The 18,748-nt window shown below is 39.5% G+C and overlaps 2 protein-coding genes across 2 annotated transcripts in view; one reads left to right on the plus strand and one right to left on the minus strand.

Moving 5' to 3' along the window:
- LOC134578629 (inactive hydroxysteroid dehydrogenase-like protein 1) overlaps window positions 1-18,748 on the minus strand; it is a 1,053,979-nt gene that overhangs the window by 600,177 nt on the left and 435,054 nt on the right. The window lies entirely within an intron of this gene.
- LOC134579538 (cytochrome P450 2J6-like) lies at window positions 236-13,286 on the plus strand. The gene is made up of 9 exons (XM_063438866.1): window positions 236-409; window positions 2,722-2,884; window positions 5,892-6,044; window positions 6,722-6,882; window positions 8,565-8,738; window positions 9,974-10,121; window positions 10,193-10,380; window positions 10,491-10,632; window positions 13,099-13,286. The coding sequence occupies exons 1-9, from the start codon at window positions 248-250 to the stop codon at window positions 13,278-13,280; spliced, it is 1,473 nt and encodes a 490-aa protein (XP_063294936.1). The 5' UTR covers window positions 236-247; the 3' UTR covers window positions 13,281-13,286.

An 18,748-nucleotide genomic window follows, 5' to 3' on the forward strand; every position in this document is an offset into this window, starting at 1 on the left:
GAATTAGGACCAGCTAAGATACTGTACAGAAATTTCACACTCCAGGACTAATGGTAGTGGACCAAAGAATGAAGACAGAAATACTACTCAAAGGGCTGAGAGAATTTGCGATCAGCCTAATGTATTATTTTAAATCTAAGAATGTCCTGGGTGGGAAGGAAGCTGGGTGTGTTGTACTTTGTGTTGTATAAATACTGTGAAACTTTGTTCAATAATCAGTGATTGATAAGCACAGCTTTAAGCTATCATGGAGCTTTGCATGGTTCTGTCCCTTGCTGTAGTCCTACTTGGCTTTTTCTGGTGGAAGGTCTCTCGGCCAAAGGCATTTCCTCCGGGTCCCCTTGCTCTTCCATTGTTTGGGAACATCCTGCAGGTTGACTTTTCTAATCCACTCAAGGATATGACGGAGGTGAGTGTTGGTTGTGAATCTGAGCAGAAAATGCATGAGAGTATAAGTTAAATTTTGTATTTTGTTTGTGCATAGGTTAATCAAGTAAGTTTGCATTGCCACAGCAGCTAAAGCATTAGAGAGAGTAAAACAATAGTGTGGCATTGAGTACACTGCACATTTTTATAACAAAGTAATAAACAATAGTAATTTGAAGCTTGCATGTCACAGCAGAAAATATGAAGTGCTAAAAACATATAGGCTTGAGGACTGCTGATGTCGAGAACCACTGGGTCATGTTGGTACTGCTATGAAATAATGTCAGCTGCAAAGGCAAAAAGAAATCAAAAGCAAAGCTAACTCATAGTGTAAGCAATGGACAGCCTGTGATCGTCCACCAGGTATAAGAGAGAGAGTCTCAGATCAGGGACTGCACTCTTGCATTACTTGGGGGTTCCTATTCAGCCAATGACCTTGTTTGGTGAACTCAGAGGAGTTGCACTAAGATGATGCGAGGGTATGTTGGAAGGAGGGTAAAGGGGACCATACATCCTGCCCCAGGCTGGAAGAGAGGCCAGCATCCACAGTCCACTGACTTGGGGGTTCAAAGAGTCCAAGACCTCCTCTGCTAGGGAGAGACAGAAGTGCCAGGTGTTGTGTTCCCGCCACATGTGGTCAGTTTCCTGCCCACAGGTGTCTGTGAGCGAGGCTCTCGATTGCCCTGAAGGGGGTCCTCTCTCCTCCTACATCTCACTCTGCTGAGATTGGCGCACTGGACCTGTTTGTCTTGCCTTTAGGGTGGCCCAGAACCAGTCAAATATAGCCTCCATGCGCCTTTCAACCAAATCCGAGGCTAGCTTTCCATGCTGTGTTAGGTGTGTGTTGCCCATCGTGGAGGCAGTTGCCATCTTGAGTACCTGACATACCATGCAGTCGTTGGCTGCAGTAAGGGACCCTGGATCAGTCAGGCCCCCTTTGCGATGTCGCATTAGATGAAGGCTAATTCATCTCAGGGTTGTGATGGCTGTGGCTTCGGGGTTCTGCAAAGGTCCCAAAAGTGGCACTTTGATTGGCTTCCACAGACATTGCAGTATTCGGATGTCTCAGTGCATGCCAGGATTAGCAATATCTAACAATGGGCTACCAGACATAATGCACACTTTCACACACATACATAGACACACATCAATACACTATATGGCCAAATGTATGTGGGCACTATTAATAATTATTCGATTTCAGGTGTTTCAGCCATTGCTAACAGGTACATGAAATCTAGCATATGGCAATTAAATCTCCAAAGACAAACACTGGCAGTACAATAGGCCATCCTCTAGAGCTCAGTGACTTGAAACTGGGTACTGTCGTAGGATGCCATCTTTGTCACAAGTTGCTTTGAAGTTACTGTGAAGTGGAAGTATCTAGGGTCGGCATACTTTTTGCATAAAGGTCGGATGTCACGTGTGTAAATGTAGCTAAATAAGGATACCAAATAAGGATTCCAAATTAGGGAGCAATCAACTACTACTATCTTCATTTTTCTAGTCTCATTCCTAGGATACTCTAAGGCAACCTCCTGGGCCCCCTTAGGCTCATGCCAGCTCTGCTTGGGCCTGATGCCCATAATTTTATCATAAGCCTTTGCGGGCCATTAAGAATGCCGCCATTAGACTCTAAATTGGGAAAACGTTCTCTGGAGCGATGAATCATGTTTCACTGTCTGGCAGTCTGATGGAAGAATATGGGTGTGATGGATACCAGGTGAATTCTGGAATGCAAACTGTAAAGTTTGTTGAAGGAGAGGTAGGCCTAGGGCTTCTCCTCAGCATAAGTACCTCACCTCACAAATGCACTTTTGGCTTAATGAGCAGAAATTTCCATAGACACAATCCAAAATCCTGTGGAAAGCCTTCCCAGAATCAGAGAAGGATTAAGATTCTGTAAGTTACCAGTTTTCCCCCAATTCAATCTCCATATAGGGATGGTTAATGGGGCAAAGCTCATTTTTGGATCTGGGTGCTCTATCTATCTCCTGGGTCATAGGCGGCTACCTAAGGTTGCCTTATGGTTAATCCAGCTACACCCAGAAGAGTTATAGATGTTGTAGAAGCAAAATGTTGAAAAATGCATATTAAGGCTCATGATTTAAAAATGAGATGTCCAAAAAGCACATTCATATAAGTGTGATGGTCAGGTGTCCACATAATGTTTAACAGTTTGATATTGCAAAAAGTATGTGGACACCTATACAATTATACTTTTTGCATTTTGATGAGTATAAATCCTATTTATTTAATCTGTAACCCAAGTTTCTATCTTTTTTTTTCCTACAGTTATCTAAGGTGTATGGCCCTGTATACAGTATATACCTTGGTTCAACATTGGCTGTCGTGGTTAGTGGAATTAAAGCCATCAAAGAAGTCCTGGTTGTGAAAGGTCATGAGTATGCAGATAGACCTCAGAACAGGGTAATACGGATAGCCTCTGGTGAAAAAGGTAATGTCTGTTTGTGAAAGAGCTGTGTTTCTTATCTTATCTTTAAAACATACTCACCTACATTCTATTTGCGGTGTTGCACATGAATAAACAGAGCAAGCAAACAACAGGTCTATCAATGGAATGTTGCTAAGCATGGACTTAAGGGAACACTTCACACACATAAAGCATATCAGCTTGAATATTTGTGACAATTTCTAAAAGTGCAGATTTCAGACAGCCAGGGATGTTAAAGTCGCTTCTGTTAGCTCTGCAGAGTTAACTGAAGAAGTGGGTGTGCTAAGCTAGAGTGCACCTGCTTTTCCCCCTTCTCATTGAGCTGTATTACAGCAGTTTTTTTCACAAACCCCTATGTAACAAATACCAAGCATGTTATCTTTAGGGGGGTTCTACTAAACTTTTTTTTTTTTTTTTAGATACATCGGTGACATATTCCTTTAACATGCTAACATATACTCCACTAGGAGGAGTCTTTATATTAACATTGCTTATGTGTAACTGCCTCATATCAATATTTTCAATCAACCACCTGTTAAAGAGACACTCCACTGCCCAAATAATAAAATAAAAAAATAAATATCACTGTTTAGAAGATAGATTTTTTTCAATGGGGATATTTCTAAGAACAGTTTGCAAAAGCTGCAGATCTCGTGTCTGCAGCCTTTGCAATTCTAACTCCACCCAGACTTTCTGTGGCTGTCCAATCAAAGAATTCCCAATGCAGCTCAATCAGAAGTCTTTGTATGGCAGCTGCTCTGAGCAATTTCTGCCACTTGAGTTTTATGGTTTTTTTTCCAATTTTTTATTTTTTTTGCCTAAAGTGAAGGGTCGTCTTATACACGGAATGTCACTGCAGGGGTTAAAAAAGAACAAAACACTATGGAGCCATTACATTCACAGAGTACTGTAGCACAGGGGAGGCATGCGAATCAGAAGTGTGTTGTTCTCCTTAGAAGTCAACTCTAAAATATCAAAGGTGTTCTATTTGATGCTTAAAATATTTATTTCTTAATTTTGGACTCCAAATAAAGGAGTCGTCCTATACACGGAAAAATATGATACTTTAGAAGTCCAGAGTGTCCCTTTAACAGACAGCTTCATTAAGGAGCACACACGTAAGCCTCCTAGTATCCACTTACAGAGAAATCACTAAATATCACATCTGTAAAAACTAATTGTTGCGTCATTGTGTCCTTTTCCTGCAATGCTCCCCCTAGTGTGGTGCACAGCAGTGTTTGATAGGAACAGTCTCAAGATGTTAACACACAGAGACGTTTATTATAATATAATCCTTAATAATAAGGAAGTGTGTGTTTACCTTAAAGGGACACTATAGTCACCAGAACAACTATTTGTAACAGTAAAAAAAATACAGGTATTAATTGGGTGCTTGTGCAGATGAAAAATACTCTAACGCCTAGGTGGGGTCCCCTTAGCCATCACCATTAATGGAAATCGCAGGTATATATAAGGTGGAGTTACCAGAACAACTACAGCTTATTGAATTTGTTCTGGTGAGTAGAATCATTACCTTCAGGCTTTTTGCTGTAAACACTGTCTTTTCAGAGAAAATGCAGTGTTTACATTACAGCCTAGTGATAACTTCACTGGCCACTCCTCAGATAGCTGTTAGAGATCCTTCCTGGGTCATGGCTGCCTAAAATACATGCACACATTCAGTATCTCCTCCCTCTGCATGCAGACACTGAACTTTCCTCATAGAGATTCATTGATTCAATTCATTTCTATGAGGAGATGCTGATTGACCGGGGCTGTGTTTGAATTGTGCTGGATCTGCCCCTGATCTGCCTCTTTGTCAGCCTCAGCCAGTCCAATGGGGAAGCATTGTGACTGGATCAGGCTACCACTTCTGCTGATGTCAGCAGACGGTGGGCAGGTCAAAAGGAAACAGGGACAAAGCCAGCAGCTCCAGACTTGAATACAAGTAAGATTTTTCTATATTTAGGGAGGCATGAGGGGACCAGGGTGGCTAGATGGTGGTTTTAACCCTATATGGTCAGGAATACATGTTTGTGTTCCTGACCCTATAGTGCTCCTTTAAAGTTGAAATACTGCAATAACCATAATCTTAGATGTTCAAATATAGTGACAATAGTGAGTGAATAAGACTAGATTTGTAAACTATACCTAGCAGAAACACAGTCATAATATTGCAGGGGCAAAATAGGTCTGAGCAGCCCAAACTGGTCATCTGCAATAATAGCAACGTAGACACATAACAGACATAATTAGATATTATACAAAAGAAAAACAATCAAATAATGATTACGTAGGACTAAAAAGTATTTTAAGATATTAGGCCTGCCAAACCACACTGGTCTAAGCTAAAAGAACAAAGTACATACATTTCCCTGAAACAGAAGATGATGCACCTAATGCACAAAAAGTCACTTATGACAAGACTTGTTATTGAATATTAATTTGTGTATGTGTCTAGATAGTACTGTTCATTAAGAAATTATCTGGATGCAATTTATATAAATTTTATAAAATTACCACGATATCGATGATACCTAATGCACAAATTAACACCTTAGAACAAGACGTGTTACTGAATATTGATATGTATGTGCCTAGATAGCACCACTCATAAGGAAAGTCTCTGGATAATGAAACAAAGTATTTTATTTCTTCAATTATTGCCTTCAGGGAGCAGCTGTTTAATTTCTCCCAGATACCATTGAACGTGTAAGGTAAGTAGAGATGGAAAACATAGAATAATTGTTTTACTAAACAAATAAAATTATTAAGATTAAAAAAAAAAAAAAAACATAAAAACACAAATAACCAATTTTAAAACACACAATAAAGAATCTCACTTTTTGCATTGCACTGTATCTATCGCTGTAGTCTCTTTTTCGGAATAAAGTAATAGTACGGTGGGTGGACTTTGACAACTTAATGTGACACTAATGTGAGAAGCTTTAGATGGAACTGTTTGGATCTTACAGCCCAATCTCCATCATATTTACTTTTCTTTCTCCAGGTTTGGTGGTTGCTCCTTATGGCCGAGCATGGAAGGAACACAGACGTTTCACTCTGTCCACACTGCGAGATTTTGGACAGGGCAAAAGTTCTATGGATGACAGAGTTGCAGAGGAGAGTGTGTATTTACTGCAGGAATTCAAAAAGAACAAAGGTAAGGAATCTTCTTCATAACTTGGAAAATAACTTTATTTTGATCAAGACTTGATGTATACTTGGTTGGATGAGTGGGTAAAAGGGCTCAAAATGCAGTTAACCGATTCTTGTTGAGAAACACTAGAGTTGTAGTTAAAGTTTGTTTCTTTGTTATAGTTTAGTTTGTTCATATTAATGTGGATTTACTGGAAACCTGGTAATATTTAATGCTGAATGAGGGTCCTTATCAGCCCCACACACTTGCTTGGGCTTATAAGGAAGCACTAGCCTGAGCAGCAGTGGGCAATGGTGAATGGCCAAGAGTGTCAGAATTGGTATGCATTGGTATGGCTAGAAGGAAGCCTTAGCTCTACCTCTAGTGGGAGCTGGACTGTTGCCATGGAGCCCAATTCAGTGTTAAACTGCTTGACAATGGTTTAATTCTGAATGGAGGGACAGCGCAAAATGACTCCTGGTACTATGACCAATACAGTGAGATGAAGTGGATATAGTTCCTACAGTTTCACTTTAAAAAACATGAGTTATCAAACACCATTAAAAACACTACCACCTAGCCATCTTGATTAAATTATTTGCACTGAAGGTAAAATATGTGAACTGTTTCTTTTAGTGAGGTTCTGTATTTTGAGATAACTTGTTATGTATCATTTGATGTCAATGGTTTATGTTTTTCAGATATCCTGTATGACCCACACAGTGTAGTTAACAATGCAGTGTCTAACATCATTTGTACCATTGTGTTCGGAAGACGTTATGAATATAATGACACCACCTTCTCAAATATTCTTCAACTGGTCCATAAGCATATGAAGAGGACAACTGGTTTTTGGGCAAATGTATGCAAATTTATGTATAATCATTTATAAGGGGGTCAAGAGCCAGGGCCACACAAGATTGAAATTTTTGGTGATAAAAAAAATGTGACTATGAGGAGCATGTCATTCCCCAGGGTACATATTTGTAGCTATTTAAAATTTCCACTAAATGGTGAATTATGTCAAATTCACATGAACGTTGCAAATTGTAGGCTCTTTGACATTTCCTTGTCAATTCTCCTCAAATCCTGGCTTAAGAAAACCCTCAATTGTTTAGCAGTATATGCTTCTACTATCAATTTTTGTTCATATGTCTATATCAGGAACACTCCAAGTACAATAACCACTAAAGTTCACTGTAGTTGTTATGGTTGTTATGGTGCCAGTCATGTCATGGCACTACCCATTGTAAGCAGTCAAACCATTGTAGAATGTTTTGAATGCTTACCTAAAGCACACCACTTCCTACATCAGCCAGAGATCCGGAAGCTCTCTGTCTGAGCAAGGCTACGAGATACGGAGCTTAGATCATTGTCTGAGAGCAATAAGAATGCTGGGGAGGTGAAGCTTGGTGGATCCGACATAAGAAGTCAAACTGTTCTAGAACAGTCTGAATACATACAAAGCGGGCAAAAGGCACTCCTAACAAGACAACAACTATAGTTTGGCTGTGTTCCTTTATAGTGAACCTCTTATCTACACCTCATGCAGATGAGAAGATCAGCTTCAGCCAGGTATGCATTTATTTTCTTACTTTAACCTGGATGCCTCCATCTTAGCTCCCTGTCACTCATTGTTGTTGTAAACTCTGTCCTCTGCATCTGGCAGTCAGCATTGAGAAAGCATACCTGAAGGACGAATGTATCAATTTCTCCTGCTCATTTGCAATATTTGCCCTGGCTGTGCCACGACTGAACTGGATTGTGATGTCTTCATATAACAATTTAAAAGAAAACAAAGCATAACATGGCTTTGGCAAAAAAATATTTTACCCAGCTTTTTTTTTTTTTTCTAAAGCTACCATTTTGGCCTAGATTTTTCAAATATGATTTCAACTCTCCACAGCTTGTGTTTTGATGGTTACAAACTTTTGTAAATGGAAATGAATCCAATAAGCTACAAACTTGTCCCATTATCCAAAATACTGGATACAAAATAAAGAAGGAGAGGAGGGAGGAGATGAGGAAGGGGAGGCACCCGTCAACCCCCCACTGCTCGTCAAAACCTCCAAGGGCTAATTTACTTTCGAATTGCCTTAGTCTCTCATGCCCTATGTGGTCATTCTCTCTCTCCTCCCGAACCCACTGGACTGTTGTCCCATGGTTTACCATATTGTCTAAAAAGCTACCGTGGTTCCTCTTACCTTAGCTGTCAGGTCGTCCATTAGTTTGCTTTCCTTGATCCTAGAGATTACTCCCGAGAACGCTGGGCCCTCCGGTGACAGCCACGCAGTTGCTATTGCTCTACGTGCGCTTAAGGTGATCTTATGCACTAATTTTTGTTCTCTCCTGGTCCATCCCTCCAGCGATCTATTTAAAAGGTATACCCAGTGGTCCAGGGGTCTGTCAAATATCTGTTTCATCAAGTTCTCTAATGATTTCCAGAAGTTGAATAAAGTTGAGCACTCCCACCACATGTGGATATATGAACCCTTATCTTTTAATATATGCGTTTTTTGACATTCTCCTTTTATCTCCTTTCAGCTGTACAATGTACTTGGGTTGATCCATTACTTACCTCTACCTCACCAAAAGCTGTTTGGAAATATGAAGCCTATTTTTGCATTTCTCGAAAATGTCTTGGAGGAGCACAAAAGAACTAGAGTACTCGGAGAGCCAAGGGACTACATAGACTGTTATTTGGAAGAACTGGACAAGGTACTTTATGTGAAATAGTTTTCAGAGTTATTCGTAAGGTGACACCATGTTTTAGAATTGTATTTTCACTTGAAAAATAGTGCATGGTTTTATAAAGTGCATGGCTTTTAACTGCTTTATATTTATGCTTATTTAAGGTATTATTTTATATCAGTGTCTACATAAAAAGGAATCAGTTTTAATCTTACCGCAATATTATAAGCTATGTATGGCAGCCAGAAGAATAATGCCACTTTTAAAAAACTATGGAGAAAAGGATTCTCAATTACTCAGTGTGCGTGCCATTAAAATGTCACTATGGTACTTATATCACAATATAATGTACAAAGATGAAGATTACGGATGCAATATATCATTTTACAATGCATTACGTAAAAAATGCTTAGTCTTTCATACATTTTGAATAGTTTCCTTCGCAAATTGCTTGTGTTTCGATTTGTATGTACTTCAAGTGTATAAGTGTATCCATATCATATCACAGTATCATGTTGCAAGCATTTTAATTGCTAAACGCTTATTAAGGTACAAAGAGTTCTCCAGGGCACTGGGAAAAAACTGTACTGTTTATAAATAATGTATTGTACGTGATTTATTGAGGTCTTACAAGTATGATGTGGTTGGTACTGTCTGTTGCTAGCAATAAGATCCCTGTTCTGGACATGCCACAGGGCTTACAAGAACACTCCAAGCACCATAACTACGGCAGCAACATGTAGTGGTTATAGTGCCTGAAGCTTGCTGGCACCCTCTCCATTTAAGTAGTCAATCCATTTTAGAATGGTTTCATTTCTTTCCTGTGGTCCACCAGATGCTGCCTCCTGCCCCCTCTAATCCTTCAAAGAACCAGAAGCTCCTTCTTAAGAGCTTCCATTAGCTGTCTTGAGCTAAACTCTGTACTGCCAGACTTAGCTCAGACAAAGAGCTTCCTGCCATATGAAGGCTGTTGTGGAGGCCCACCGGGGAGTGGGGCCCAATTGATCCCAGTAAGAAGTCAAACTGTTCTAATAAGGTTTAACTGCTTACATTGCGGGAGGGTGGGCACTAGGGCACTACTGATTGTAGTATTTTTGGTGCTTTGAGTGTTTCTTTAAAAAAACAATGAATTAATGTGAATTAAGTCAATGGAACTGTTAATGCATGCACAGTCCATTAAATGTTAATATAAGATCTACATATGAATTTGTATATTGGACATGTAAAGTTTTCCAGTTTGATGGATCTTAATTTTTGTTTAGGAGCGAAAAGAAGGTAACAACAAACAGACCTTTGACTATCAGAATCTCTTTGCCTGTGTGGTGGATCTGTTTGTGGCTGGGTCTGAGACAACGTCTGCCAGCCTGGAGTGGGCTCTGCTCTACATGATGGCATTTCCAAAAATACAAGGTACATCTTGTTTCTTTTGCGACATTATGGGTTTGAGAATTACTCTGTGTGAAACTGTATTTCTTTTCCAGAGAAATGTCGAATTGAAATAGACACAATTCGGAGAGACAGAGACTGGATAGATTATGGGGACAGAGTAAAAATGCCCTACACACAAGCTTTCTTACAAGAGGTACAGCGTTTTGCCAGTGTTTTGCCTTTAGGATTAGCTCACTCAGTGCGAAACGATGAACGACTAAATGGTTTTTCCATTCCAAAGGTGAGAAAGAATGCACACAGAACAATGACAGCAATAGATTAATCTAGCATGTGATTACATTTTTTATAAATCATAAAATGGACATCTGTTTTTGTCTTTTTTATAACCAGGGAACAGTTATTATTACAGATCTGTCTTCACTTCATCATGATGAGACTTATTGGAAATATCCACATGAGTTCAATCCAGAGAACTTCCTTAGTGATGATGGAGAGTTGCTGAAAACAGAATCCTTCTTACCATTCTCTGCAGGTAAATTGCTGTCACCAGTGGTTTGTTACACCCCAAATTCTAATAAAATCTAAAATATAGTGTGTTTGACACATTTGTGAAACAAAATTGGTTGTTGGTAAAATCTTCCAGTGTATGTTTGAAGATTATGTTTCTGTGTTTTTTCATTTTATACATTGCTGTGGCAATTGTTTAACACATTTAAGTAGCACATATTGTTTATGCACAAGCACATTAAGATATTGTTAAAGCTGATAATATGTTAGCACTTGTGTAGATGCTTTTTAGAAAACAGTTATAGGTGACATTTTTGTACACTTGTATAATAAATTGGTAACACAAATTTTTATTGTTTTTTGGGGTGTATTGAAGGTAGCACGTAATAGTGATTAGCAGCTGATTGTACATAATTTAAAGGATCACTATAGTGTCAGGAAAACAAAGCAGTTTTCCTGACACTATAGTGCCCGGAGGGTGCCCCCACCCTCAGGGTCCCCCTCCCGTGGCGCTGAAGGGGTTAAAACCCCTTTAGCAGCTTACCTTATTCCAGCACCGGGCTCCCTCGGTGCTGGTGACCTCTCCTCCCCCACCGACGTCAGCTCCCCCGTCCGACGTCAGCGGAGCCGAATGCGCATGCGTGGCATGTGCCGCGTGCGCATTCAAAGTGTCCATAGGAAAGCATTTCCCAATGCTTTCCTATGGACGCTCTGCGCGATGGAGGCATAATATGCCTCCAGCGTCGCAGATGCGCGTCTAGTGGCTGTCGGGAAGATAGCCACTAGAGGCTGGCTTAACCCCAAATGTAAACATAGCAGTTTCTCTGAAACTGCTATGTTTGCATCTGAAGGGTCAAAACCTGAGGGACCTGGCACCCAGACCACTTCGTGGAGCTGAAGTGGTCTGGGTGACTATAGTGTCCCTTTAACATTTTTAGGATGTTTTAAGATTTGAAGTGCCTTGTTTACTCTGTATCACTTAGTTTGTTACACTCAGCTATGCAAAATAAAAATGTATGCCCCTATATTTATCCCTGCCTTTCTAATCTTCTGCTATGCTCTATGAATTGCATGTGTTGTTGTATTGAAATCAATGGAAATTTCTATTTAAGATCTTATTTACTCTTATTTGCATAAGACGTTATGTTACATTGATAGGATTTAATATTAGCAACAATGCACAGTGTTTGCATAAATGTCCTGTCTCTCGTTTTTTGTGAGTATTCGGACTGTATTTTGACTGTGACTGTGAAGACTGTTATTCACCTCCCCGCTTTTAAAATTCAGGGTTATACCACTATAGAACAATGCTATAAAAATACAGGAACTAACATTTATACTGCAAACATTGTCCATTACTCAACATTTGTTTGAAACTATTGAGAGTTTTAAATACTTTTGCTTTACAGTGATGCTTTCTTTAGATTAATTTGATTATTGGTGTTGGTGTTGAAAAGTGCTCCCATTTGTCTGCAATTAAATTAAAACGGCTAGAATTTCTTTAGTAACAAATATCATCTGCCTTTAATGTCTGTATGCCACAAATGCTCACCAACCGCTAGTTAATGTTTACTGTTTTGATAACTGGACAGTAAGGTGTGTTTTCCAGTTGTCATAGCAACTCCACTAGAACACAATAAAAGGTTGGCTTTAGGCATTATCTGCATTTTTCCCGAAGAAAAACTAAACAGCTAATTCTAGTGAATAGAAAACTGAAATGCAAAGTTTAGTCACAAATAATCGCCTTACAGCTTGGCAATTTTAGACTAAATGTTTCAATTCAATTTAGAATTTGCTGTTTAGTGAATACACCCTTTAGCGTTTCCATATACCAGACTTGTTACATTTTACAGGTATTTCTTGAGAACTACAAAGATCAAGCTTATAGACCGTCTTTATTACTTAAAGGAACACTTCAAGCACCACATCCACGAATGCATGCTGTAGTGGTTATGTTGACAGAAGTATCCTGGCACCCCTGCCCCCCAACTATCAGAAGTTAAACAGTTTGACTTTTACCTTGGGTCTGCTTGGTGCCGTTCCTCAGCTTACGCTTTCAGCCAATGAAAGCTAATGGACTGGCTAGCATAGAAACCTGATGTTACTTAGTGTTTCCGGTCTTCTTTTTTGCTGTATGGGAAACAGTAATATGAGACGGCAGCAGCTAAATACTAACCGCTGAAGTTCTGTATTCTGAAATACTGTAGCATGGAAACAGCCACAGATTTCTAAATTTATCGACAGCCATTGTGCTTATTACCACTATGTTGGTCATTGATTGAAACAAGCATATGAGCTTGTAATTCTAGCTCTGCGTTGTAAAAGCTAAATGAGCATAAATTCAGCAGTATCTAAAATTTACCGTAATGTGAGCCTACTTTGTAGTGCATGTAAAAAAATTATTTTCAGCATATTTAAAATTTCTAAGACATTTTTTATAGATTGCCAGACCATTGTGCCATTCTGCTCATTATGTTTTGTTTCTTCTCAGGTCCAAGAATTTGTCTTGGAGAAAATCTTGCTCGCATGGAAGTATTCCTCTTTTTTACCACTCTCTTGACACATTTTGAATTCCACTGGCCGGACCCATTGTCACCTCCTGATCTCACACCGGTGTTTGGGGTTGCCCATACTCCAAGGCGCTTTAAGATACGCCTTGTTTCACGCAAATAAAGCTAATTATTGGATAATATATCCAATAATATATTATAAATAAAAAGGAGATGGATGAGCACACACTACCGGAAATCTTAATTTCACACTACTAATGTAATTGTTTAAACGTATATTTCGGGATGTTAATTTCAGCTCTCTTATCTCAGTTGGATTGTGTATGTCTATTTCCTAAGGTGTGCCTACCAATGTTCAACTACTGTGTCTTGCTATACAGCTTGCACCTTGCAGACTTCCATCATGTCCTGTAATTCACATTTGTGCAGCAATGACCTCAATGCTTTGCTGTGCAATCTGTGCCTTGCAAGAGTTGATCACCCAGTGTGCAGTGATCAAGTCTATCTCCTAGGGGAAGGGGGGGGGGGGGGGGGGTCACAGGATTGGTTATTATGGAGTACTGACAGGGAGATAACAAAATAGCTGTTCTGGAAACATTTGCCATCATAACTATTTTCCTGCTTTGCTGTTTTGTATTGGATAATTTCCTTGCTAACTCACTAGAATTCCTTATTTAATGAATTAAGTATTTTGCAAAATATGTTCAACATGTATACACACAGTATATTACTAATGTAGTAGCAGTGGATAGTTCATTGCCATTGCAAGTACTATGGGGACTGTTTAAACGAAGGAATAACAGCAGCATTCACATATACCTGTTGGAGTGAAACCTCAACACTCAGAGAGTGAATATTGTAGATTAATTATTTGCTATAGTACCGGTTGCCGTGGCAGCTGTAAAATTGATAGATTGTGGGGGTCTGCCCATATCCGGAATTGTAGGACTCTGCACTTAAATTCATGTATGTTAACCCTATGTACTTAAATCTAACCTAATGAGACAGCCTGACTTGTTCAAAACCATGAACCTATAGAAAAACAACAATTAGAGACAACAATTCTCAAAGGGATACTATAGTGCTAGGAATGCAAAGTTGTATTCCCGGAACTATCGCTCCCTCGCGCCAATCCCCTGGCATAGTAAGGGTTAATAAACCCTTTCTGTACTTGCTCCGTCCCCTCTGACGTCACCCGTTGGCTGGTGGTGCATGCGTGGCGAACTCTGTGAGCGTGTTAGGCCCTCCCCATAGGAAAGCATTGCTGCAATGCTTTCTTATGGGGTATTGACTGAGGCTGGATGTTCTAATGCGGACCGTGAGGACGTCTAGTGTCTGTAATAATTACCATTGCAGGTTTAAGTGGGCAGTGCACCCAGACCACTTCAATGAGCTGAAGTGGTTTGGGTATCTATAGTGTCCCTTTAAACTTAGGTCCAACTCCACAAAAAAATGTTTGTTGTTGGTTTTTATCCCTTACACACCCTTATCATTAGTCCTTACAGTGCCAATAGATTAGATTTTTTTTTTTACTTTTGTTTGCAAAAGAAAACCGAAAGGGGGCACTACTCAACCAGACCTTATTGATCAGCCTCCACTGACTGGTTCATCGATTAGACTGCTATCTAAGTGACCATATTAGTGATAACTATTTGACTTTTGTGTATGCTTTTTCAACAGTGCAAATAAAGTCTGTTTTAGCATTATGTACATAGAAAGCATGTTGGCTAAAGTAATAAACTAATGGACTTGAGCCCTTTTTTTGGCCTTGATGATTTATTTATTTATAAAATATTTTATACCAGGATGGATACATTGAGAATTTCAAGTATGTCCTTATCAAGTATTTTTACTATGTAACTATGAAACATGTGCATTTTTGCTTGAAAGAAAGGGTACTTTAAAATGATCGCATGTACCCCTATGACAATTGTCATTAATATGACTGCCACACACATTCAGATCATGACTAGTAGGTCATTTATGTGTTCTACAAAGTATTTACATCAGGTTTTGATGGCTATGTTTATAAGTAATTCCATACAATCTTTGTATTCTACTTACTTGTTGATGGTTAATTTATTTCAGTTTTTAATTGTTAATGTGTGCCCTACAATTCAAAGGGATTGGAGCCAAGTATACAAACACCCATAAAATGGGGCATAACCCCTAAATAGTGAACTAACTAAAAGAAGAGAACAATGAGGGATGTGAAAAAGGAGTATATGGGTACAGATATCAACCTCAGAAAGACTACTAGGACCTAAATATTTGCTAAATACATCACAATAGTAAAATAAAACTTAACTTTTATTAGTAAAGATAAAAACTAAATAAATATATAAAAGCAAAAAAAAAAAATATATATATATATATATATAAAATATGTACATACAGAACTAATAACATAATGTAAAACAATCTCCTTGATGGTGCTACAATGTGATATACACTGCAGGTATAATAGGATAATAAACAAAGTAGCAATAAAAAGAAACAGAGCAGTGATAAGGTGAAGGAAAGTTTCACTTTTTTTTATTAGCAAATTTATCAACAGGGCAGTATATACTGTGCAGACTGGAGCTCACAGTCTGGCCTAACACTGACAGCTGTAAACCAACGATCTAGGTAAACAAAACCAATGTGGTGCTACACCTAAGCGAGGGACGGGGGAAAAAAACTATACTGGCCGCTCGTGCCTTCGAGGGCACCCCCAGTCTATACCCATCCTCAAATAATAAGTGGGCAGTAGTCTTAGAAAATATTTAGCAGCTGTGGAGAGAAACTACCTGAATCGGGAGAAACTTGAAAAATCTGAATTATAATACCAGAAAATCAACTTCCCAATCTATCAGATTTAAGAACAGACTGGATAGCTGGTCTGATAATCATTAAAGCTACACCAGTTTTGGAACTATGGTTAGAGCCCCTGACATATGTTTCGCCAGTGGTGGCTCACGATGAGTGTTCTTAGAGTCATATTTTTGAGTTAATATACTGGGTCAAAATTGTCTGTTTTACATCTCCTGCACAAATTGTAAGAAAAATATTAAAATATTCAAGAGCAGGGAGGTGGAGGTAAGAGGCTGGGCTCTTAGGTAAAAAGCTAGGCTGAGTATTATATAAGTTATAGCCCCCATCATCTGGAATAAAGCCCCTTACTATCCTTAAGTCCCCCTAACCACTTCAATCCTAATCATACATTCCCTCTAATCTGAATCCATCATAATGCTAAAAATCATTAACCCTAACATTCCCATCACTTTACCCTAGTAGCATTCTTTTGAAGGGAGCAATAATTCAGCATTGGTTTTAAATATATAAGCATTTAAAATTCAGCTTAAAGAAGCACTATAGGGCCAGGAACAGAAACATGTATTCCTGACCCTATAGGGTAAAACCCCCATCTAGCCACCTTGGTCCCCTCATGCCTCCCTAAATATAGATATTTAGATATAAAATCTTACTTGTATTCAAGTCTGCAGCTGCTTATTGTGTCCGTGTTTCCTTTAGACCTGCCCAGTGCCTGCTGACATCAGCAGAAGTGGTAGCCTGATCCAATCACAATGCTCCCCCATAGGATTGGCTGAGACTGAAAAAGAGGTAGATCAGGGGCAGAGCCAGCATGATTCAAACACAGCCCTGGCCAATCAGCATCTCCTTATAGAGATGAATTGAATCAATGCATCTCTATAAGGAAAGTTCAGTGTCTGCATGCAGAGGGAGGAGATACTGAATGTTTGGATGCATTTTAGGCAGCCATGACCCAGGTAGGATCTCTAGCAGCCATCTGAGGAGTGGCCAGTGAAGTTATCACTAGGCTGTAATGTAAACACTGCATTTTCTCTGAAAAGACGGTGTTTACAGCAAAATGCCTGAAGGTAATGATTCTACTCACCAGAACAAATTCAATAAGCTGTAGTTGTTCCGGTGACTATAGTGTCCCTTTAAATAATGGTCAAATTAAAATAAAATCAATGGGATATATACTAGAGGATATTCGTTTCATTATGAACTACAAATCGTACGAATATGGGCTGATCGGGTGATCAATCAAATTCCTGAAGTCTGACTCAAAATGTAGCTAAATCATGAACCAAACACACTAACAGCTCAGTTTGCTTCTTCTGAATTTTGATTCAGAGTGATGGCTAGGGGACAGTCATTAAATGCTGATTTTATTCACAGATCAAGTAAGAAGTGACCAATGGGGGGGGGGGGGAGGGAAGGAAGGAGCAGTAAAAAAAAAAAATGATATATATTTTTATAATATGTTGAATAAAGAAAAACAATACACAATAAGTGGGGAAAAGTGTTAGCAACAAGTGCTATAAATCACCTGAGTGGGAACCCCTTTATACCACTCTAAATGTCAAAATATAAATACATACAGTAGGTGGAACACTTTGAGTGAATCTGTGGAAAAAATATCTCATAGGATAATACCGTAGGAGTGAAATCAGGGCCGGATTAACATAGGGGCTGATGGAGCTGCAGCTCCAGGCCCAGGCCCATGGAATAGGCCCATTGGTTTTAAAAAAAAAAAAAAAAAAATTTTTTTTTTTTACATTTTTTTTTTTTTTTTACACACTACTCTTAGGGTTGCCAGGTATTTCTCATGTATTTCTTAGGGTTGCCAGGTATTTCTCAGAAGTATTTCTCAGGTATTTGAGCTGCCTAGCCGGTGCCGGTATTGCAGTAATACCGGCAATACAAATGTCTGTCTCAGTATAAACATAGTTTATTCTGCAATACCAGCGCCGGCCAGTAGGGGTCGCTGTTTGTGTGGAGAGAGGCAGTGATAAGAAGTTACGGCATCTCCCTCCCTGCATCTCTCTACTCACTGATCCGCGGGGACCAGTTCTGCACAGAGAGTCCAGACAGCAGCTCCGAGACATGGGGACGCTGAGACATTGGGACACTGGGTAACATGGGGACCCTGAGCATGGACGTCCGCAGGAATTTTTCCGGGGGGGAGGGGGGACATAATTGTAATGACATCCATGCTTGGCCCCTTTTTGACAGTGTCATGAAAGGGAAGGAGCATAGTCATTTTCACATAAAGCCAGGGTGAATAGCGTTTTCACAACTATGGTGTCAGGAATATATGTTTGTATTCCTTACACTATAGTGTTCCTTTCATCAAATTACAGGAACATTCTGGTCACCATAACAACTTTATCTAAATGAAAATGATGTGATGCAAGGAGGCCCCTGGGTGCTCTTTCTTTGAAGGGGTTAAACCGCTCTCAAATGGTTTACCCCCAAAGGCTTCCTTCAGCTCCAGATCTCCAGGTCGCTCAGTGGTATTCAACTTCTGAAACAGAGTGTCAGGAAGTGCAGATTGACGTCAGGCATGGGTGCTGCAGATTGGCTAGAGTGGTCAGCTGACCCTCTAAGCCAATCGCTAGTTCCCGATTCATAAAAATGTTTTACGTTTTTATGAATGGGGAGCTACTGATTGGCGTAGAGTGCTAGCTGACCCATCTAGCCAATCAGCGGCACCCCTACCCAGCGGCCCTCTGTGTTTCCTGACACTCAGTAAATAAAAGTGAACACATTAACACTGATATTGTTTGTTTTTACCTGGGGAGATGAGAAGGTCCAAAGTTTCCCTGCCAGGCCCAGGTA

The sequence above is a fragment of the Pelobates fuscus genome, chromosome 12 (assembly GCF_036172605.1).
Source record: "Pelobates fuscus isolate aPelFus1 chromosome 12, aPelFus1.pri, whole genome shotgun sequence".
Lineage (NCBI taxonomy): Eukaryota > Metazoa > Chordata > Amphibia > Anura > Pelobatidae > Pelobates > Pelobates fuscus.